Source organism: Manis javanica, chromosome 8 (assembly GCF_040802235.1).
Source record: "Manis javanica isolate MJ-LG chromosome 8, MJ_LKY, whole genome shotgun sequence".
In the NCBI taxonomy this organism is placed as follows: Eukaryota; Metazoa; Chordata; class Mammalia; order Pholidota; family Manidae; genus Manis; species Manis javanica.
Genome location: NC_133163.1, coordinates 95,364,233 through 95,387,582, shown reverse-complemented (window position 1 = coordinate 95,387,582; position 23,350 = coordinate 95,364,233). Strand labels below are relative to the sequence as shown.

The following is a 23,350-nucleotide window of genomic DNA, read 5'->3' as shown; positions in this document are numbered from 1 at the left end:
ATTTCATGCCACTCCTCCCCAGTGCTCACTTTGGTCATCCTAGCCTTCTTGCTCCCTACAACTCAAAGTTCTTTCTTGCTCTTACGGCCTTCAGACTGGTTGCTCCCTCTACCTCTGTAGCTTTCAAACTTTTTGACCTCACTGTAGTAAGAAGTACACTTAACATTGTGACTCATGTAGGCATACGTGCATATGTATGTATGCACACATACACACATGTATAAATGTATGTATAACTGAAACAAGTGTTATTTCATGGGATGGGTTCTAATATTTTTTCAATTATGGTCCAGCCCACTTAACTGATTTCATGGTCCACAAATAGGTCAGGGCCTGCAGTTTGAAAAAACTGCTTTACATGGACTGCCTTTTCCCAAATCATCTCTGGGCTGGCTTCTTATCATTCATGTCTCATCTCAGAAGATACCTCAGAGACGTTTACTGATTGACTAAACCTCTCTTCTCCCCTGTTCTCTCCCCAACTTTAAAAGCATCTGAGATAATCTTATTCATATATTTACATGTTTAATGTCTGTCTTCCTCCACAGAAGTATAAGCTGAATTCCCAGCACCTGGAACAATGACTTTCACAGAGTGGACATACAATAAATTTTCACTGAATTAATTTTTATTGTGTTAGAGAATTATAAATGCTTAAGCTATAAAGAAATTGAAAGACGGGAGGGAAGCTATGGCCAGATAAGGTATGGTCTCAGCAGACTACACTTTAATAACTGGCCCAAAGTCACACAGCTAGAATATTGAGTCATTCAGCCTTAGTGATTGTTGAAGATATTTAATATTTGAAGTAAAAATCACATTAATCACAATTTTCCCCTTAAAATTAATTTAGCTTATTTTGCCTATGTAAAAATTAAGATATAATTGTCCTGACTTATTCGGTAAATGTTATTTTGTGAAAGCCACAGTAGTTTTCAAATACTGACTTTATTTTAAAATATGAAAAAAGTTTGTTAAATAATATGGAGATGCTAGCACTTAAGATAGGCATTAACAATATTATTCAGAATGTTACACAGAATTGTATACAGTAGAGCACTTATTAAAGTATGTCAAAAGCACTTAGAAATAAAGTATCTAATGTAGGAAGTGTGGAGTAATTCTCTAAAATGAAGTAATTTAAAGATCTGAAGGAGACTTGATTTTGAATCTCAGCTTTGACACTAACTTCCTCTGAGACCTTAAACAACTTCCATTCTCTCCATCTTTCCATTCAGCCAGCATTTTTTGAGTACTTCATATTATTGTAGGCACTGTGCTTTGTGTTCTGGATTTACAATAGAAAACAGAACTATTATTATCCCTAATACCTGAAGTATTTAATCTAATGAAAAATATGTTAACAAATAAACATCTTTTTAAAGATGTTAAAAAAACACAAATTTAAAATTCAAATGGTCTTACCTGCTAAGAAGAAAAAACCAAGCAAGGTACTATAAGACATAGTAACCAGCGGAACATAGTTTATGTGTGACCCAGTACAGTTAAACTGAAAAAAGAGTAGTAGGAATTAAGCAAAGGGAATGAGTGAGTTTTCCAAGTGAAGAGAACAGCAGTACAAAGGTCTTGAACCTTCAGTCCTCTAAAAGGACCCAAAAAGAAGGCTAGGTTGGCTGGAATGTGCTAAGAGGTAAAAAAGAGCAGGGGGACCAGGACGTGCAGGTGCTGATAGACCAGATTAAATGAATGTAGTTTTAAGTTCTAAGTATAATGGGAAGCCCTCAAAGGCTTTTAAGCAGAGAGTGACATAATAGGATTTATCTTTTTGAAAGATTACTCTGGGTATTATGTGGAGAATGGATTGTAGGGTATACAAACAGAATCAAGTAAATTATTGCAGAGGTCCAGACAAGAAATTATTTTGGTTTGGACTAGAGTGGATGGAGAAAAATGTACTGGTCAAGATACCTTCTAAAGGTAATACTGAAAAGGGAATACTTCTAAAGGTAATTCCCTACTGGTTTGGATGTGGGGGGTTGATGGCAGAACAGTATCAGGAATGATTCTGAAGTTTCTCACCTAAGTATCTGAGTATATAGAAATGTATGTCACTTATGAAGCAGGAGAAAATGCAGATCAGGATTTAGGCATGGGCTCAAGGGTTGTTTTAGACATGTTAATAATCATATGTATGTTAAATAGTCAAGCAAAGATGTCCAGTGAGTTGTTACATATGAGTCTCTACTTCAGAAGGGAGGTCAAGGTAGAGAGAAATACATTAAGTAATAACATAGGAATGGCAAAAAATTACCTAGAGAGCCCAAGTCTTGAGGAACTCCACTTTAGAAGTCATGCGGAAGGCAAACAGGTATCCCAGAATCCTATAAAAGAGAATATTTCAAAGTGGAAATAAGTAAGCTGAAGCTGCTGAGAGGTCTAATGAGATGAGAATTAAAATGTCCTTTGGATTTATTAACAGAGTTATTGAGTAATAACTGCATTTTTATTGGGAATGAAAAACCTTGAAGAATGAATGCAAACAGTCTTCCAGGAAAAATGACAAATGAACTCATGCATCTGATTGTGTCTCTCCTAAATTCTCTCTTAAACTACAGTAAAAGGATTTATATATATATATATGTGTTTGTGTGTGTGTGTATATATATATATATACACATACATACATATGTTACATATACATACAGATCTCTCTATATATAGTTATCTCCACACAGATGGGGAGAACTGGAGAGGAGACAATAGCAATACAAATTTGAGAAACTAAAAAGGAAACAGATAAAACAGGTAACTGACTTTTAATAAGACTCAAGAAAGCCAACTTCTAGCAAGTAGTGGGGAAAAACCAAGAACCAACCTAGTCTACACTGATGCATCAGAAACACCTAGGAACTTATTAATACACAATTTGTTGGGCCAGAGTTTCTAATTAAACATCGGTGAGAGGACCTGAGAATTTGCATTTCTGACAAGTTCCCAGGAGATGCTGATATTGTTGATCTGAGGACCACAACTGAGAACTAAGACACTAGAGAATCCTAAGTAGGCCCAGAATTTGTATCAACAGGTACCCCCAGAAGTGTGGGTAAAGAATGTTAAATAAGGCAAACTAGTTAAAACCTGTTTAAAAGCCTGTGAGATATAATAATATAATAATACAATTAGTATCTGCAGAGACAAAATGATGTATTTACAAAACAAGAACAGGCTGCTTTAAAAAAATTTTCAGGGTAAAGAAAAGAGCTTTCAACAATAAAAATACTAAACAATTTTTTTAACTCCATAGAAAAGTTAGAAGATGAATTAAGGTAATCTCTCACAGAGTAGAGCAGAAAATAGAAATGGGTAATAGGAGAAAAAAGACAAGAAAATTAGTGTATCAGTCCAAACACCAAATAATAGGTGTTTGAGGAATAGAGAAAGCAGAAGGAAAGAATTCAACATAGTTTAAGAAATTTTCCAAGAACCAAAGGGTATGTGTTTTACATTTCTAGATTGAAAGACAACATAAGCCTAGCAAACCAGGTAAAAGTAAACCCACATCAAGGTTCATCATTGTAAAGTTTCAGAACACAGGAAAAATATTGTAACTTATTGCCTCAGGAAGCTGCGGTATTAAACAATTGCCTGTAGTTGTTTTTGAGAAATACTCCCTGGGGTTTGCACAGGGCAGAACTCCAAGTAAGTCAAATAAAAACAGCCTTGCAAGTTTGATGTCCCAGTGAGCAACCAGACAGGTCATTTAATGACAGTTCTTTAGAAATGGGGCTTTCAAGGGATTCCAACCTGCATTTTATCCCTTGCTGTACCTGCCAGGCTGAAGTTTTCACTTGATTGCTGCTGTTGGTTTTTGAGGCTTCTGCAGACTTGGAGATGGGGAGATAGGAATAAAGCAAGCAAAAACACCACAGAGCTCACTGTTCTTACCAAGATTTAGCCATTTTCCTTGAATAAATACCACTTGTATCATCCTTTGGTTAATTTTCAGAGTTCCAGAAAACTAATTTGGACAGTTTTTGCCTATGTTCATTGCTTTGATGGAGGATATTTTTCAGGGGTCCTTACTCTGCTGTTTCTGCTGATGATCACCAACATGTGGCTCCTTAAATTTAGATTAACTAAAATTAATTAAATTCCCCAATTGCACTAAGCATATTTCATGTGTTCAAAAGCTACATGTGACTAGTGGCTGCTCTTTTGGACAGCACAGATAGATCCTATTGAAATAGATAGTTCTTATGGACAGTGTGGCTTTAACCTATCCTCATTTTATAGATGAATAAACTAAGACTCAAAAATGTTAAGTAACTTGCTCAGGGTTTCTGAGATTCCAAAGCCCCATGTTATGATTCACCAAGCTGTATTTTCTCTCAGTGATTTCCAGCTTTTTCATGTAAGGGAATACATTGTAAAAAATGATATTTGTATAGAGCACACTGACCTAAATGGATGTGACTACAAGATCACCAGCCCCAGTTCTTATGCCACTCCTGGCTCTGTGCATCTATCCCAAGAATAGGGGTACCAACACACTTATGTCACAACAGCCAGAGGAAGTTCTGCTTCACAGAACAGTTGATTCTCAAAGTGTGTCCCAAGGCTATCAACATCACATGGGAACATGTTGGAAAGGTAAATTCTAAGGCCCCATAGAGGCCTACTCAATTAGAAATTCTGGGTGTTGAGTCAAACAGTCTGTAGTTTAAAAAGCCTTCCAGGAAACTGTGACAAACATAAAAGTTTGAATACTCTGTATTATAAAAAGCCTATTCAGGGATGGTGCTAGGAAAATTGGTTAACCTTATGGAAATATGTACACACACATGAAATATATACAGAGAGAGAGAAATAAATACCTGAGAAGTCAATATAAAAAAATTATATTCTAAATACCACCTTTTATCTATTAGGAGACATTGTTATCTATATCCAAGTGTATCAACTAATTTTTATCTTTTTATTTTTAACTAATGTACATTTTATGAATTTCTTCAGTACAATTTTATGTTCAAAGCCTCCCAAACAAGTGAATACCTACCTTTTCTTCAGCTTTGTTGTCATATTTAGACATTGTGTTTATTAATTTCACTGTCAAATAGAATTCAGCACAAAAGCTGAAGTGCTAAAACAAAATATTTGTTTATGTGTTATCCCCCAGTTTAGTGCTCAGCTTTTTAAGGTCATTAACTCCTCAGAGAATCTGTTCACATAAATGAATATTATCACAAGAAAGATATGTGCACATCTGTAATGTTTTCATAAAATTTCAGGATACCCTTGATTTAATTTTTATAAGGTAAAGATTAAGAGAGAAGTTAATATTTTGTAGGATGTTACATTTTTTAATATTTATTTTAATTAATTTATTCCTTCTTCCCTCTCACCCTTACTTTAAGGTGGATACATTGCAAATAGCCTAGCAATCATGACAGATGCTCTTCATATGTTAACTGACCTCAGTGCCATCATCCTGACCTTACTTGCTTTGTGGCTCTCTTCAAAGTCACCAACCAAAAGATTCACCTTTGGATTTCATCGATTAGGTAGGTAACTGGGAGTTTCTTTGAGTTTATCAAATTTTATAGTAAAACCACAATGAACTGTAGCCTTTGATTAACTGAAATATTTTTGGTGATAGCCTGTTTGCACAAAGCAAGTGAAAATAAATGAACAAGATTTATTCAGATACATATCTTCCAGGGTACATTCAGCCTAGTCAGCCAAACAGTTTACACATATGAAATTATATGGTAGTCATTAATCTTCAAATGTTGTTCCCTATGTCCTGAAGATGTTATCAGAAAAAAGTTTTCCTTCATTTTATTGAAACTAGCAAAATCACATGGGTTTAATTCATGAATGAGGATCAGCTTCTTTCTTTCACTTCTGGTAGTCCATCCAAAGCTACTGTAGCCCAGAGTTTAAGCATTACTCTAATAAGTATAACATATACTCTGTAGCTGACCTTCATTTCAGTCATTGAATCAACATAATCCTGTAAATGTTGACAGATTTCTTTACTTGACCGAAATTTAGTCAGTCTCCTGAACCTTCTCCCAAGCCCATCTGTGCATTTTAGCAAGAACCCTGCTAAATTTAATAGGAACTGCTTCCCCTCCCCAATATCTGCTGGGTCACTCCCCAGGTGATGTCTCTTCATCCTTTTCTGTCTTCAGCAAGGATTCTATTAGGTCAGCTTAGTCAGAATCCTCCTTAACCCTGAAGTTTCCTCTTAGTAGTTTGCCATCTGCTGACTCGCACCCTGCTTCTTGGCTGTATATTCCCACTTGCGCATGCAGTTTTCAGAGTTGAGCCCAATCTCTCTCTCCCCTGCAAAATTCCATTGCAGTGGCCCCTATACCTATCTTGATAGCTTCCCTCCTTGAACAAAGTCGTCTTTACCATATTTTAAAAAGTGTCATTGATTTTTTTAACAATGCACTTCTTTTTATTTTCCTATTTTGAACAAATTCTAATATTTAATTAAGAGAGGTTAAAATCTCAGCGTTTTACTCCTACTCTCCTGAGTGTCCATTGAAATAAAAAGTACCAAAACAACAAAGAGAAGCAGATAGTTGAGTCACCAATAAACAAGACATTTCCAGCAATTTCTGGAAGTTGGAGAGTAAACAGAAGGGAGTTGAAGGAAGACACAAGCCAGGAGGCTGCAGCCTGGAGTACACTGAGATAGGAACTGGAGCCACCCAGCAGATCACCAAAGAAGGGTCCGTGACACATGAGCAGGAGTGGGAACTGGGGCTGAAAGCAGGGAGGAGTAATTGAATGACTGTAAATGGAAAACTATTCCGACTCGTCCACGGTGACCCTACCTTCCTTCCTACCCCTGCCTGCACTCAGGCAGCCTACGTTTTCCTTCATGGAAAATACCAGATAATTGTTTTAGAAAGAAATTGAAACAAAATGGGGAAAGCTGAGGCTTCTCATATGGATGTTGGTGCTCCAAAATAATCCTTTTTCATATTACAGTTCAGGGTTCTGCAGCCTAATAGCTCAGTTCCTCACCTACTTATCCTTAAGTAATGCAATTGTCCTAGTCTGCCCTGCCCTACACCCCTTACTAGTAACCACTTTAATTAGTTTATGGCTTATCCTTCCAGCATTTCCTTTTTACAGTAATTTCCGCTGTCCTTCTGCCCTAAGTGTGAATGGAGAACCAAGGATCTTTCAGAAAATGAGAAAAACCAACAGCATGAAAGAAAATGAACAAAACTAACAGAAAAATTAGTCCTGGAGGGAAAAGAGAAGTCTTAAGGAACAGAAAAAAATGTTTTGAATTATTAATATAGTAGAACAATAAAACAGTAGAATATTTTTTAAAAGAAACAAAAAAATCTTTGGAATCGAAATATTATTGCTGAAATTAACAATAATGTTTTTCAGTAGAAGGGCCAGAAAATATAATCAAGAAAGTCTCCCAGAATATAGAACAAAAAAATTTAAAAAGAGGAAAAAATTAAAAATTATAAAAGAACAATTTAGGAGGTCCAAATTTGTACTGTTAAGAACCTCCAAAAAGAACAAGCAAAAGGAGTGACTGCTTAATGGGTATAGGGCTTCTTTTTGTGGAGATGAGCATGTTCAGGAGTTAGATAATAGTGGTCATTGCACAGCTTTATGCATATACTAGAAGCCACTGAATTGTGAGGGCTCAACCCTTCACACTGGAAGGGCCTCTAGGGATCTTTCTCTTCTTTGTGCTCCAAAATATCCTAACAATATATCTAGATAAAGAATTTATTTCACTTACTCAGCTCTTTGAATAATGGTAGAAACAATGAGAGAAAAACTGACTGTGACTTGGGGACGATTAAAAAGACAGCCAAGATGAGTAGAGCTGACCAAAGCTATAAAGCAAAGCAGTGACTCCTACATTCCACAAAATACCACTGCTTCATGCATAATCTCATAAAGTTTTGCAAAGTTTTATGGGGAAAGGTATGTTTACATTGGACACATTGAAATAATGTGTCTGTGACCTCCAATACCAAGACCTGGGGATTTAGATCCTGGAGAACACTGCAGAAGGAATCCCCCTAAGAAACTTCTGATTTGTTACTGTTGTTCAATTTTGTTTTGTTTTGATATCAAGGCAGGGAGGGGTTGTTTTTTTGTTGACTTATTTTGTAAATATGTAAAATCTATGTTGCAAAAGTCAAAAATGATTTTAAAATAAAGATTTACTCAGAGATGTCTTGCTTTCTTTCTGTCCCCTCCAACCCAACCTCCCACTCTACTTCCTTTTAGTAACCATTTTAATTAGTTTCTGAACTATCCTTTTAGGCTCTCCTTTTGAAAGTATAAGGAAACACATGTATATTATACCTTCCACCTTACTTTATATATTTTTCATATATGTTCATACCCAACTCTCTGCCACCTTCTCTTCTGCAAAAGGCAGCATACTGTATACCCAGTTCTGGACCTAGAGGTCTGTGTCTGTGAATGATAGCAAGATATTGGTATCATTCCCAAATTCATTTCCTTTTTGCTTCCTCGTAATATTTTATACATGCCTAAAAGCATATATCATATTTTTAAAGCTATTCTTATAAAACTGTGTCTCCTTTTAGACCATGAGTTAAGTAGGGACAGGAACAGATAATATTAACTCTGTGTGTCTGGCACTAGTAAGTACTGTATGAGAGATTATTGATTGAATTATTAGGCTTTCCTATTGCATATTCAGGCTGAGTAAATAAGGATATGACATCTGTGAAACAGATAAGTTAGTAAACCTCATGATCCTCAAATCACCTGTGCTTAGGGTAAGTTAAACCAATATCCAAACTGGGAGTAGTGATATTTTTGAAATTTTGAGACTAAAATATTGGGACTTAAAAACATGTATCTGTAATCCTGAAACTGTGGTCATGTTCACAAAATAGTCAATAAAAATATATTTGATCCATAACATGGCTGGGTGGTAAAGCCTAACTTACGGTTGCTTCTGACTTAAAAAATTAGTCAGAAGGGAGTTTCCTCTTCCTGTCTTAGTCAGGGGCTGGTCTTATTTGTCTGTTTTGCTACTTACCACTTTTACAGTTCTAGAACATGGACCATTTTGAGAAATATGAGAAGGCTGGGTAAGAGGATATACGAGCAGGTAGAAGAGGGAAGGAGAAGACTAAAACTAATTAACTGAGAATATACTCTCTGCCAGGTACCATGTTAGGTACTTATACCTCACTACCTTATTTAAGTATTTTTTACAGTTCTGCAATACATCCCTATTTTACAGAAAAAAGCTGGTACTTAGACTAAATCGCTGTCCAAAAGTTCATATAGCTAGTAAAAGTACAGATCTCAGTTCTGAACCAAAGACAGTTTGGCCAGTATGGTTACATGATGGTTGTCCTGAGGCAGATATGTGATTATAATGCTAATTCTATGTAGGTTATTATTTTTTCCCCTCATGCAAAAGGGGCAGAAAGTATTCAGCTAAAAAATCTCTTCCTCGATACATGCAGCCAAAAAACATAATCTCTTCTCCCTAGTTAGTGATTCATTTTAACAACTTCTTTCCATCCCTGACAAGAGTTATGCCTACTAATTATTCACATCATAGAATTAATTTATATCACATGAACATCTATATGAAAAGAATAGATACTTCCTAGAAATGGGCATTTTAGTGAGGCAGAAGGAAGATATGAGTGAGGTGGTCAGCACTGGATAGCCACAAGTCCACTTGACAGTACTGCTTACCTTGGGTATGGGGGTGGAGAAAGTGGTAAGAAGGCAGGAAATTGGAGGTTATTCAGAATAGGAGGTGAGAGGATTGAAATATATACTTTGCAGTTTAGTTTGGCATTCTGGTGGCCACTGAAAATCCTATATGATGTCCTTAGCCTGAGTGCAGTAGACTAAGTTGAAAATACAAATTGAATGAGTTGAAATACAAATACTAGTCTGGAAGTCCTAGGCACATCCAGTACAGCCCACTGATTTTCCTCCTATTTCCTTCCTATCATCTATTGGAAGAAGGCAGAAAAGAGACATAGCATTAAAGTACTAGAGAAAATACGTCTCCACTCTCCTACTCATTTTTATAGACCTCTGAAACCTGTCTTTAGATGTTTGCTATATATAGTTCTTTGAGATGATAGAAAGACAAGTGTTACGTAAGAGAAATACACTCATTATTGACATCATAGCATTAGTAAAGTTAACAGTTAACAATAGGCCAATGTTAAATCTAGGCAGCACTCATAAAAAAGCAAATATTCTTGGTTGAGTGTAATTTACATAGTTGAAGCAAACTGTTGCTCAGTAGTTACCTGTTGACTGAATGGATAATAGTACAGGGTGGGGATACAGGCAGTAAATATCTACATAAATACAGCATCATCATAAACTATTACATGCTATGAAAAAAAAGAATGATGTACTATGATGGAGAATAACAGAGGAGGACTGAGAAGGACTCAATGTTTCTCATTGAACCTTGAAAACCTCTAGTTTTGGCAATTTATAGATGTGTTAAAATGTGCAATAAACAGTTTTCATATTTTATAGAGTATTTGATAATCTATTTTCTCCTGTTAAATTTTTTATTTTACCATTTATTAACCATTCAAACCAAAGATGTTTATTCTTATGTGAAATTCAGAGTGTATTTTGGTTTTTATTAGATCATTGATCTTATTTGTTTATATTTCAGCTGAATGAAAAGACCCAAGTGATGTTATAACAAAAAACACATACTCACTCATCTTAACTCCCTCCTCCAATGCTACATACAGTTCAGCCAGGTGGAGTGATTTAATTATTTGTGTGTAAAGTAGCAAAATGTGTTAGAAGTACTGTAATAATAGGTTCTCTACAATTTCCATAAAATCTCTTTCAAGAGTTTTTCATTTATGCTAAATTTCCATTTAGTCAAATTTACCTGAAATTAATGGGGTAGTAACGTTCACTGAAATCTAGGGTTTCAATTGTGAAAGTTCCTTGACCTCCTTTAGAAAATGAAAAATCCGTATCATGCATTCCTTTAGTCTTGAAAAACTTTATTGAATATTTTGTGACAAGAAACCAACCCAGAGCAAGAATGAGAAGTTTGGACAAGTCGTAATGTGGTTAATGATGGAAAGCTTCCCTCTCTCTTAATAATTTGTAGGGAAAAAAATATCTTGCCATGTTTATCTGCATTCCATCATGTTAAAATTACTATGAAAAAAATTGTAACACTAATTAGTCCTATTCATGATATTTCACCAAAGTTTAATTTATTCACAGTGAAAGAACTTTTTGTTTATCAGAATAAATGATCATTTTACCACTATTTGGAATTTTAGCCATACAGTATTATCTGTCCCTTATACTTCTCAATTACAAATCTCAGCCCTAAAAATCTACTTTAAGTTTTCTCTTTTTTCCTTTGAATTTATGAGTATTCTGTCTTGAAGACATTTTGACAGTTAATTAGAATTAAAAATAACAGATGAATGTCTTTGCTTTACACCAAGGGAACTAGACATGAGGCACATTTCTTATTAATTGCTGGAAAAGGGATTTCATTGATAGCAGTATCCTAATATGTCATTTTGGGAATTTTTAGGAGCCCATTAAATTCCATTACTCTTAACTGTAGGTAGGCACTGGGATCCCTTTTATGCTCTGTACAGGAGTGAAGACTGATGTAGAAAACTGAGCTTTCACTACAGGCTGCAGCAGCCTAGCAGATGTTCTAAGGGTAGGAATACTCCTTGCCAAAGAAGTCCGTTTCTGCTTTAGTTTGACTTTAATTTTACTTTATTTTAAATGTGGTTTTGCCTAATATGAGAGTTCACAAAAAGATAACTGTAAGTGTTTAGGAAACTTATAATTGGGATGTGGGGTTGCCAGATTTAGTGCATGCATGTGCACACACACACACACACACACTCACTCTTGCAGACTGCATAGTATGTCTGAAATATTGCATGGGAGATACTTAAATTAAAAATTTTTTATCTGAAATGCATATTGAACTGGATATCCACTATTTTATCTGGCATACCTGCTACATTCACTGTATAATTTATTATCTAAACCAGGATACTTTGAAAATGAAATGGGGAGCTTTTAATAATATGTCAGGACAACAGGCATAAATTGTGACTATTCAGGGAAAACTGAATGTCCAACCTAATTGGTCAACCTAGTATGGTCAACCTAATTATAGGAGGTTTTGAAAGAATTTTTAATAATTGATTTTAGATTTTCATAAGCAGTCACATCCCTATGTCATTAACTTGTATAGTTATAGAGCTTTATAAATGTAAAGTATATTGCTTTATAATTCATATTAAAAATTTGATTAAGACACCTTAAAGACTATGGTGGCCTAATTGCTAGCTTCAACCTTGACACACAAAATTCTTTCTTTCCTTTTTCTTTGTAGAAGAGCTTGAGGATTGATTCGTATTTTTAAAATACTAATTTTAAAGAGAATTAAAACTTCTCTTTGTGAGTAAAATAAGGAGGCTAACACTAGTACATAAGATTTTATAATTTAAACTATTTTTAATTATTCACATTATTTCTATATGTGTACTTTACCACTAGCAGTTATAAGAAATTCCATGTGTATTCTGTCTTGTATTTGTTTTAATTATTTTCTTTTAACCTATTTACGTCTTGATTTTGAGATGCAGTAAATAACTTACTATTCATTAGCTTAATCTTCTTAATTATATAGCCTTTTATCAACTTCCCTTGCTCAACCCAACTAACTTCATTCTACAAATTCATCTATAAGTTACTGAGTGCTGTAAGTGTAACGTGGAATGTAACTTGGTCGTATCCTCATGGAGCTTAGAGTCTGGACTTAATATGGAAGTCTCTCCACAGCTTTGTATATTTCAGTTGATCTTTTCTCTCTTTTTCAGCCCTGTGTTTCTTTTGAAGTATAATGATCAGTACATCAGGCAGGGGTGTGCCGTGATTTTGAACAGGAATTGTACATTGATTGTCTCATGCCAACATTTGTTCTGTTAATACACAGTATTTTATTAGAATTTGGCTACATTTAGTGAGATGTCTTCAGGAAACAGTTTATAACTACTAAATTTTCTGTTGTAATTTATGAGTTGGAATAAAAATGTATCAAAGTCCAATATACTTGGACTGCTTGAAACCTTTGAGCAATGAGTTGACCCAGGTAACATTTTTCCTGATTGTTTTAATGCTTAATAGGAGTAATGTCTGGTTTCTCTAAAGGAAAATTTCTCTTTAAAAGTACTTTCATTGTTTAGAGTGTCAATACTTGTTTTATACAATAAATTATATAGAAAGTATAATTATTTTAAAATGTACTTCACATTTCCCTATTTTTTTGTTATTTGGAAAGATACAAAGTTATTCCTACTTTATAGTGGTAGACAATTCATATGGTATAAAAACATATACAGCTCAAAGTTATCCCTGTCTCGCAGCCACCCATTCTCCTATCCATTTTTTAAATCAGTAATTTTGTGTACCCTTCCACAGATTGCAAGTATAGATCATTATTTATATGTTCTTTTTCTTTTTCACACAAATGGTGACATACCATACAGACTGTTGTGTACTTTGCTTTCTTCACATAACATGTGTCTCGGAAATTACTCCTTATAAGGCAGAGCCTTCTTTTTTTTTAACAACTGCATAATATTGCATAAGGCCCCTACTAATCAGTTTACTGTTTTCAGTTGTTTGCTCTTATATACAATGTTTGATGAATAGCTCCATACATGCCTCATTTTGCACATGTGCAGCTCAATCGGCATGAATGTGTATATTATCCCTAGAAAGGAAATTCCTGGGTCAAAGTGCATTCATGAATATTTGCATGCCTTAAAGTGTTTTTCTTTAGTGGAAAGTAATACATGTTTGCTGATAAAACTTAAACATTTCAAACATTACTTACTGAAAAGAATAAAGTGAAAAATAAATTCCCTAAGCTCCTAGTTCCACCTCCCAGATGTAATACTTTCTTGTAATTATCAATTTGCCTCATATTTGTTTTTCTTTTTTTCCTTTTTTTAATGTGTCTATATGATATCCCATTATATGTACATATCATAATGTATTCGTTAAGTTCCTCATTAGAGGACATTTAAGATGTTTCTAGGTCTTTTTTGATAATACACACAAAGCTATAGTGACAAACCTTGAAAATATCTTTGCATACATATGAATGTGTTTCTGATAGATTCCTAGAATCAAGGAATATGTACATTTTAAATTTTGATTAGTTTTACTAACTGCTCTCCAAAAAAGACAGTTACATTTGATACTTCCACCACTGTATCTTAGCTAACTCTGGCTATTATCAAACTTAATCTTTGCCAATTTAGCAAGGGTCCAAAAGGAATTGTATTCCTATTTGAATTTCTTGTATTATGCTTGATTGGGATAAATTGGCCATTTCTTTTACTTTCTGTGTATTACTATTGTGTCCTTTACCCATTTTTCATACAGGTTGTTCACTTTGTTATTGATTTGTGAGTGCACTCTTCTACTAGAAAATTAGTGTGTGGTTGTATATGTTACAACATTTTTTCTTAGTTTTTCATTTTTTTCAAGTGTATGTTCAGTATATTCACAATTTGACCCTAAAGAGATGAGGGGAAGGTTGGGAGATGAGGTGGGGAGATGAAGGGAGTAAGCTACTGGGGGATCCAGATCAAACTACTAAGCACTTTAAATAAGGAAACTAGCATGACAGAAATGATACAGTGCTTTTATCTTCTTAGAGAAAAGATAGAAATAAAAGATTGTACAATATTTAGTTTGTATGAAGTATATCAACCTTGCTGAAAATATTTGTTTTTTATTTTTTTCCCTCCAGAGGTTTTGTCAGCTATGATTAGTGTACTGTTGGTGTATGTACTTATGGGATTCCTCCTCTATGAAGCTGTCCAGAGAACTATCTATTTGAAATATGAAATAAATGGAGACGTAATGCTTATTACTGCAGCTGTTGGAGTTGCAGTTAACATAATGTAAGCTCTGTTCTTAAAATGTTTTTAATAATCTTTATTTTTTAGAGTGGTTTTAGGTTCACAGCAGTACTGAGCAGAAGGTATAGAGATTTTCCATACCCCCCCTGCCCCTACACATGCATAGCTTCCCCCATTATTAACATCCTCAGCCAGAGTGGTATATTTGTTACAGATGATGACCCTATGTTGATAAGTCGTTATCCAAAGTCCATAGTTTACAGTGAGGTTCACTCTAGGTGTTGTACATTCTGTAGGTTTGGACAAATGTATAATAAAATGTATATTATACATTCTATCTTGTTTTCCCATTAATATTTTCAGGTACTGTGAACCTAGAGACTATTATGTATGCATTCAGTAATGTGCAGTATATTTTGTATATTTTATTAAATTTTGTAAAATTTTGTATATTTAAAAATTATATAACATGTTAATTTTCTTATAATATTAATAAAACTTTCATGAATATAAATTCCTCATTAGTTTGCTCAGGTATACTGCAGTTTAACTATCAGGAATATAAGTAAGATAAGTTAATTTTTTTAATTTAACTTCTATTTTTCAATACTTCTGTGTGAATGAGATCTGTTTTTAACTACCAACTTTTTTTCCTAAAAACTAAAAAGTAGTTTTAAGTAACATCCTTAATCATTTGGACCAGAGGTCAGCAAACTTTTTCTGTAAAGGGCCATATAGTGAAAATAATTTAGGCTTTGAGAGCCACACAGTCTCTTCTACAGCTATTCAGCTTTGCTGTTATAGAACAAAAGTAGCCACATTCAGTAATAAACAAATGAGCATGGCTGTGACCCAGCAAAACTTGATTTACAAAAGAGGCAGTGGTAGACCATGGTCTGCTAGTCCCTGCCTTAGTGGCTTCCATTCACACTTAGAATAAAATCAGAAGTCCTTACCATAAGACCCTGTGTGCCTCACCAACGCATCTTCTGGCACTCTGGCTCATTTTGTGCAAGCCACAATGGCTGTCTTGGTTTTTTTAAGGACAAAGAGCACATTTTCATCTAAGGATCTTTGTTCTTTCTGCCTAGAACACTCTTCCACCACTACTTGCTTTCTGACTTCATTCAAGTCTCTGCACAGATGGGATCTGAGAGAGGCCCCCTCTGACCACTCTCCATCCTCTTGCAATGCTTTACTTTTCTTCAAAGCATTCACATTGCCTGACATTGTATTATATATTTATTTGTTTACTTATCTGCCTTCCTTACTGGAACATAAGCTCCGTGGGAATAGGGAGTGTGTCTGCTTGGTCATTGTTTTGACCCCAGCACCTAGAAGAGTGCCTGATACATAATAATAGGTGCTGCAATATTTATTAAATTAATGAGTTCCATGTTGCCTCATTAGTGTCTGATTAGCAGCAAATATTTTTTATCAATAGTATTAGGAAAAATAATAATGTTTTCTTTTATTTTTAACAGAATGGGGTTTCTGTTGAACCAGGCTGGTCATCACACCCATTCCCACTCCCTGCCTTCAAATTCTCCTACCACAGGTTCTGGGTGTGAACGCAGCCATGGGCAGGATAGCCTGGCAGTGAGAGCTGCATTTGTACATGCCTTGGGGGATTTGGTACAGAGCATTGGGGTGCTAATAGCCGCATACATTATACGATTCAAGGTAATATTTTTGCTACTATTTCTATTTTAAAATATATTTAATTTCAACATTAAAACTAAAGCTGATTGTCTCCTATCAGTGTATTGGAGGCAATGCCAGTCTTACTCATTTTTCATTTAGGCAAGCTTAGTTGCGTCATCAGTGTAGCTCTTTTGCTAGCACTAAATACAAGAGTATCATTTCACAGTATAGTATCTATAGTTAGCTTTGGTAGGGCCCTCACTGGAGAACTCAAAAGCCCTATCACCGAAATGTGAGGTACTGGAATGTGCACCGGACTAGAAAGACAGCAATCTGGGTTCTAGGCTTGGCTCTGCCATTAGTACTTTGACCTTCAGCAAGTCCCTCATCTCTGTAAACTTGAGCACCCTCCTCTTTAATATGAGGGGCTTAGACCAGATATGTGGCTGCTAAAACTCCTTCCAACTCTGATATTCTATGGTTCTGGGTGGAAGATTTAGAGATGGTACAGAGGAAAAGACAATAATTAAAGTTCTAGAAATAAGTCTCATGAGGAAAGACGTTTAAAAATCTAGGAAAAAGTGAAGGTGTTTCTTAATTGCAATATCTAAATTTTAAAGGTATCCTCTAGTCCTTCTAAAGAAAGATAAAGAACAGGAGGAAGAGTATGTCTTCCTTTTTTTTATGTCTGTCCATATTTAATCACACAATTTTATCACCTTTCAGCCCGAATATAAGATTGCTGATCCCATCTGTACATATGTATTTTCATTACTTGTGGCTTTTACAACATTTCGCATCATATGGGACACAATAGTTATAATCCTAGAAGGTAAGATATCACTAATACCCCATTCTGGGTTTATTACCTCCCTAAATCAGATTGGGGGTGGAAGGGCACACTCTGGAGCAGGACCCACGTCTCTTCCCCTTCTTTACCGGTGCTTACCAGGCTATAGCAACTCCACCTTACATGTATATAACATACATAATTACACAGATGGCCTTCTACCATCTGTTACCCACTTGATTCTTATAATAGCTACGAAAAGTAGGTAATGCAGAAATTATATCCCCAAATTACCAACAAGAAAATTGAGGTTCAGAGAGGTGACATAACTTGATTAAGGTTTTGCTGCTACTAAACTGTGGAGCTAGGACAAGAACGCAACTCTCTTGATTCCTAATGCAGTTATATTTAGTAAGTTATGAATTCCTTAATTCCCATTTAACTTGTTAATTTGTTATATTTCCAACATCCTTGCCTTATCAATATTATGTATGTATAAGCATGTAAGTGTAAGTTCCCAACAGGTTTTTCATGGCTGGACATTCCTTTCTTTCCTTCCTTTTTCTTTTTTTGCCTGTCCTAGCTTATTTGTTAAAATAAATAACAATTTGGTTTGATTAAATTTCTTCTTATGAGAATGAACTTTTTTATAAGTAGTTATTAACCTCTTATATGTATCCTGCTATATGTGTGCATGGTTTATCTTAAAGTACTAAGATGTTTCAAAGTGTTCATGTTAACTAAATTTGGTAAAACCGTTGGTTTCTTTGAAGAAAAAAAAAAGTCCTATCAATAATGTATAACTTTTTTCCCAAAGTAAACTTTACTTACAGGTGATATATTCTGAATAGGTGTACCAAGCCATTTAAATGTAGACTATATCAAAGAAGCCTTGATGAAAATTGAAGATGTATATTCAGTGGAAGATTTAAATATCTGGTCTCTGACTTCAGGAAAACCTACTGCCATAGTACACATACAGCTAAGTATGTTGCTGACGGTAAATGTTGGGGTTGGTGAACTTCTATCTTTGGAATTAAACATCTGTGCTTATAATTAAGTAGGAAGACTTAGATTTGTTTTAAGGGAAGGGTCAGGCTCTTCAGAAGGTGAATTGCAGGTCAGTTTTTGTAGCAGAATAATAATTTTTTATCTCTTTGAAATGAGACATAAATTGATTTGACCTTCAGATTAAAGGCATTAAGTATATTTACCATGAAAAGGATAAGCTAAACTTGGGTTTTTATTTCTTTAAATCATTTCATAGGTTTTTATTTATCAGAATAATACATGCATATCATTTATTAAGAAATTGCAAAAGATGAAAGACTTGTCATTAATGTCTAGTATTTCTTTACCTGAGAGTGGCCTGAAGAGACTGGGATAATGAGAAGCCATTCTAGCTTTGTAAACTGACATACTTTTGAACAGAATGGCTTCAAGAAGGTAGAAATCAAACTAATAAAAGTATGTTCACAGTATATTAAGGTTGTTTTTTCCCCTGTGTCTTATTCACTAATGTGTAACTGTATGATGAATAGTAACAATGTTTTCTTGACATTGCAGTTCCTGGAAGTTCATCTAAATGGGAGGAAGTACAGTCCAAAGCAAAGCATTTATTATTGAACACATTTGGCATGTATAAATGTACTATTCAGCTACAGAGTTACAGGCAAGACGTGGACAGAACTTGTGCAAATTGTCAGAGTTCCAGTCCCTAATTTTATCTAGCTTGGGAAACTACTGCCTTATTTATCCTGCATCAAAGACTTGAGAGCAATAAATGCACACCTACATTAGAAAATGGAATCCCTGACAGCTGTGTTCATACAAGTACCAGTCTCTCAAAACAGTCACTCTAGCCTGGCAGTGCTAATTTCTGTTAATGGTAAATGAGACTTCATTATTTTTAGATGAAGATACTTCCAAAATACTATTTACAGAATGAGACGTGACTCTGCAGATACCTCACAGAAGACAATCCAAGACCACACTAATTATTAGTACATGTCCTAAAGGAAGCATCAAGAATTCAGTATTTGCATTTAAAAATCCTTTTTAAAGACCATTTTATATCAAGCCAGTGCCGAAAAACTGAATTTTTAAATTATGTAATCTTGACACCCAGCTTCTGGAATTTGACACCCAGCTCTCTCTCTTTTTACAGAAAATATTTCTTAACAGATTTCAGAAAGTACTAGTAATTATCCAGAGAGTGGAATGAGCATGTATTCCTAAGTGTTTCAGAAATCTTTTATTTCACAAATAAGTCTTCAAGTTATTGTTATAGTTATACCTTATAAGCAACTTTTTCCAGATGTTACAGGGTTTTGAATCTCAAAGTTCATGTTTTTGGTTACTTATAATCTTATCAACACCAAATCTTTACATGTTGAGACCACTGTCATTAAATTATTTAGGAACTATTTTCAATATTATTCTGAATGGAAAATAATCTTAAATTCAAGTTATATTGATAATTTAAAACAAAATAAGAGCAAGGATGGGGTATAGTTTTGATATAAGTCTTCTTGGAATCACTTATATTGTTCATGGAATTCTCTTAAGAACAGCAAGAGACAGCAAAATGTAAATAATGATACTCTGTCCTTTTAAGAACTACCTTACATCTTGTACAGAAAGTTTGCATGCTACTTGCTTCCCTCCTCCAAAATGCCCTTTCAGGATAAAACTCTGGAGAGCAAAGTCAGTTTGTAATACTCAATTTCCACATGTAGATTAACCACATTCTTCCAGAGAGTATTTCTGTTTGATGATATGGGTTAGGGATTCTCTGTGGATTCCAAAAGCCCTAAGATAAAATTTTGAGCTTTTCCAATAATACCATAGCAGAAATGCCCAGAGAGATGGGGGAAGATATTACTCAGATAAAACAAAAATTTCAAGGGTTTTTGACCGTGTGTGTGTATGTTGTCAAGCACAGGAATAGGGATAGACATTAAATCTGTGTAGGAAGACTAAGCAAAAACATTTCAAACCAAATGCAGTGTAAGTGGTAACAGTTGTATTAAAGAGGCACCTATGAATATTAATTTCATTTTGCAACTGTTGGTTTTGAGATTTTTATACATATTAGAAATCCATTTTCAACACGGACAATTTCTTAACCAAGAGTGAATATGTTTCTTGGGCTCCTCAGAGAATCAGAGTAGAGTAACAATGTACCAGACAAGTTGTGAATTGAAATCCCAGATAGGCATGCAGATGACTTATAATAAAAATGAATGATATCCAAAAAATGAAGGAAAAACATTTCATCTTTCTTTCAAGTAAACCTAAAATAAAACTTGGACTTACCTAAAAGATTGTTAAGAGTTGATGGTATCCAATAAAAGGGTTCATGAGAGTTAATGGTACCTTACAAAACCCAGGTTTGTTTGATTGAATTGAAAATTTATGGGATTCTTATTGTAAATCCATTTAAAATAATGATTTGAATTTTTCAAATTTTTGAGTATATATACTGTTTAAATCAAAATATTCTTAGATATAGAAGGCAAGTAAGGATACATGAGAAGCATTTCAGTGGACAGCTGGACATTTATGGACTTTGGATACCTAGCAAGAGAAAGGAAAAGAATGTGCATTATATGCTAATGGACTTTCCCATATTTGTCATTATTTCCCATATCTACCGAGCTTGTTTCTTGCAAATTTTCCTTTTTCTTAAATAAGTATGTCTGATTTTTTTGTATCAACGTGTTCCTTGAAAGGTTATTTGATAAGAGTCTAAAATCCACTTGAGGACTGAAAAGGATGCTTTTGTAAAATGCAGAAACACTGAAAACTTTTGTTAATCTTAATGATCGTGTTCTGCTGAAAGTGAGGTACATATAAAGTTTCCTGTGTTTTGTTTTTTTGAGGCAAGGACTACAGATTTTGTACTGGTACTTTACTGATTCTGTGAGATGGAGAATTGAAAGCTAGTTGCAACTTTTTGTAACTTAAACCCACAGAGAAGTATGTGAACTTAGCAGATAGGATCAGGGACTGCATAGCTTCTGACACAGCATTGGGTCTGTCCTTCACCTGCTGAGCTGCAACCAAAAGGCACAGTCAGCCAGCTCTCAGCGAGCTCCCCATTGTCCCATGAAGAATGGTGGCTATTTGCATAAACACCTAGCGTTCTAAATTTTGCACTGGGACAACAGATCATAACATAAAAACTGGGCAGTTCTTCAGTGTGATGTATTTTAATTAACATTTGCAAATAATCAGAGTTATTTTTGTACATAAACCTGTGTGTTCAGAACTCTGGCCAGATGCAGTGTTTTGATTTACTTTAGGAAAAGACCTATTGTTTTATTAATGACCATGCTGCCTTAGAAATATAATGTGGTGAATGTAGTTGAATAAGGCATATTTCAGAGGGCTTTGAAATGCAGAACCAGAAGCGACTGGAATTCCTTCATACATTTTCCATTAGCTATGCCTTGTGTATTGTTGGGCCCAGATTTTCACAACTTGTAGCTCCCATCTGTATTGTTTGCCAATTCAATGGATTTATTTTACTGTTTTCTTTTCAACTTTGGGTGCTTTATTTCCATTTTCTGAAGCTGAGTTTCCTACTCTTAGGAATCTCAGTGTTCTGGTTCTGTCTCTTGAATCCAGGGGTCCACACTGACTATGTTTATCTTTAATAGAATTTTCCCAGAATAGTCACAGGCAAGATCAGACACATGAGCTTCCCTTACATTTGATAATGAGGAAACACCAACTTTCAGAGACAAAGCACCACTTATAAATGTGTCTCTAGGTGGGGAAGAACCTTTTTTTTTTTTAACATCTGATTCAGATTTCTCTCCCCCCTGAACTTGATAGAGTAAATGTGATAGAAATGGACCACAAGTGAACCCTAAGTGAAGATTATCACTAATAAGACTGGGTTGTGTTTCCCAAACAACCACTCTCACTACTTGGGAAGAGATCATCATTCACTTCTGAAACAAGCACAATTAATTAAGATTATCTTTTTATGCATTTATATTAATTGGTTCACTGTAACAAATGAGATGCTCTTACAGATTTAAGCCCCTTTAGAATAAGGTTTTAGGCAGTTTTGCTGTTGACTGTACCTTATATAGAGAAAATTAAAGTTAGAGAATGTGTTCCTAGATTTAAGATCAGTTCATTTGGTTCAGTTTGTCTTTGAATCAAGCTTAGCTCATAAGCCAGTTGGGTATTAGTCACAAATGAATAGTAACACCTCAATATATGCTATGTTGAGGGGAGGCAAGTCTGATCTCCAAAATTGATTAAACTTAGTATCTCTCTAACCAAATACCATTGGCAGACCCCACTTACAGATCTGTCATATGAATCCTGCCAGACAGGGCTTCAGATTTGTTTTATAGATTGCCAGTCAGGGTATTTTGTGATGTTGGTCAGAGCAGGCAAATTAGAGAGAAAAAAAGCCATTGTGAGAGTTCCTCAGTATTGAATTTTGTGTTTGCATTCAGGCCAGCCTGTCATTGAATGCTCACTTACAAAGGGTTTAACTCATTCTTCCAATCTTTCGTGAGGACCAGTATTTTCTGATTTTTGGTAAGATTAGAAAAACCTTATGGAGACTTCCCCAGTTAAATCTATGACAGTGTCAATTTAAGTTTTGCAATTAGGTATATTCTGAAATAACTGCAACACAAAATTGAAATGTGCCAGTGTGTCAGGTTTGTACCTGGAAGATACTGTATATTTGTAAAGCTTATGCTTCTCTAAATATGTGTTACTAAGTAAGCCATATCACAATTTAAGAAACTGTATATACCTTTCCATATGTCCTTTCAGAAACCAGGTATTTTGCATATGATTGATTTTAGGAAGATCTTTGAAGCTGGGGTTTGTCCATGTCATATAAGATCAAAGAATAGTATACGTACATGTACTGTATTTGCTATTTTCAAATTGTAATTTCCTATACATTTATTAAATAAAGTATTGTTTTGCCATGTGGTTTATTAAAAAATGAAAA

At 34.7% G+C, this 23,350-nt stretch overlaps 1 protein-coding gene and 1 long non-coding RNA gene across 7 annotated transcripts in view; one reads left to right on the top strand and one right to left on the bottom strand.

The window, feature by feature from the left end:
• LOC118973112 (uncharacterized) overlaps nucleotides 1-23,350 on the bottom strand; it is an 89,108-nt gene that overhangs the window by 35,237 nt on the left and 30,521 nt on the right. Inside the window, exon 4 of the long non-coding RNA XR_012120684.1 lies at nucleotides 2,273-2,342. This is a non-coding gene — a long non-coding RNA (uncharacterized lncRNA). The remainder of the gene's footprint in view (nucleotides 1-2,272; nucleotides 2,343-23,350) is intronic.
• SLC30A4 (solute carrier family 30 member 4) overlaps nucleotides 1-23,350 on the top strand; it is a 25,316-nt gene extending 1,966 nt beyond the window's left edge. For 2 of the 6 annotated variants that reach the window (XM_073211757.1, XM_017665506.3), the window contains exons 3-8: nucleotides 5,376-5,522; nucleotides 14,813-14,966; nucleotides 16,409-16,607; nucleotides 17,295-17,400; nucleotides 18,210-18,344; nucleotides 18,925-23,350. In XM_073211757.1, coding sequence (XP_073067858.1) covers nucleotides 5,376-5,522; nucleotides 14,813-14,966; nucleotides 16,409-16,607; nucleotides 17,295-17,400; nucleotides 18,210-18,344; nucleotides 18,925-19,079 — 896 coding nt within the window. In that variant the 3' untranslated portion in view covers nucleotides 19,080-23,350. Of the gene's footprint in view, nucleotides 1-5,375; nucleotides 5,523-7,097; nucleotides 8,187-14,812; nucleotides 14,967-16,408; nucleotides 16,608-17,294; nucleotides 17,401-18,209; nucleotides 18,345-18,924 lie in introns of those variants that run through there. The other 4 variants (XM_073211758.1, XR_012120681.1, XM_037022188.2 and 1 more) reach the window with 4 other exon arrangements.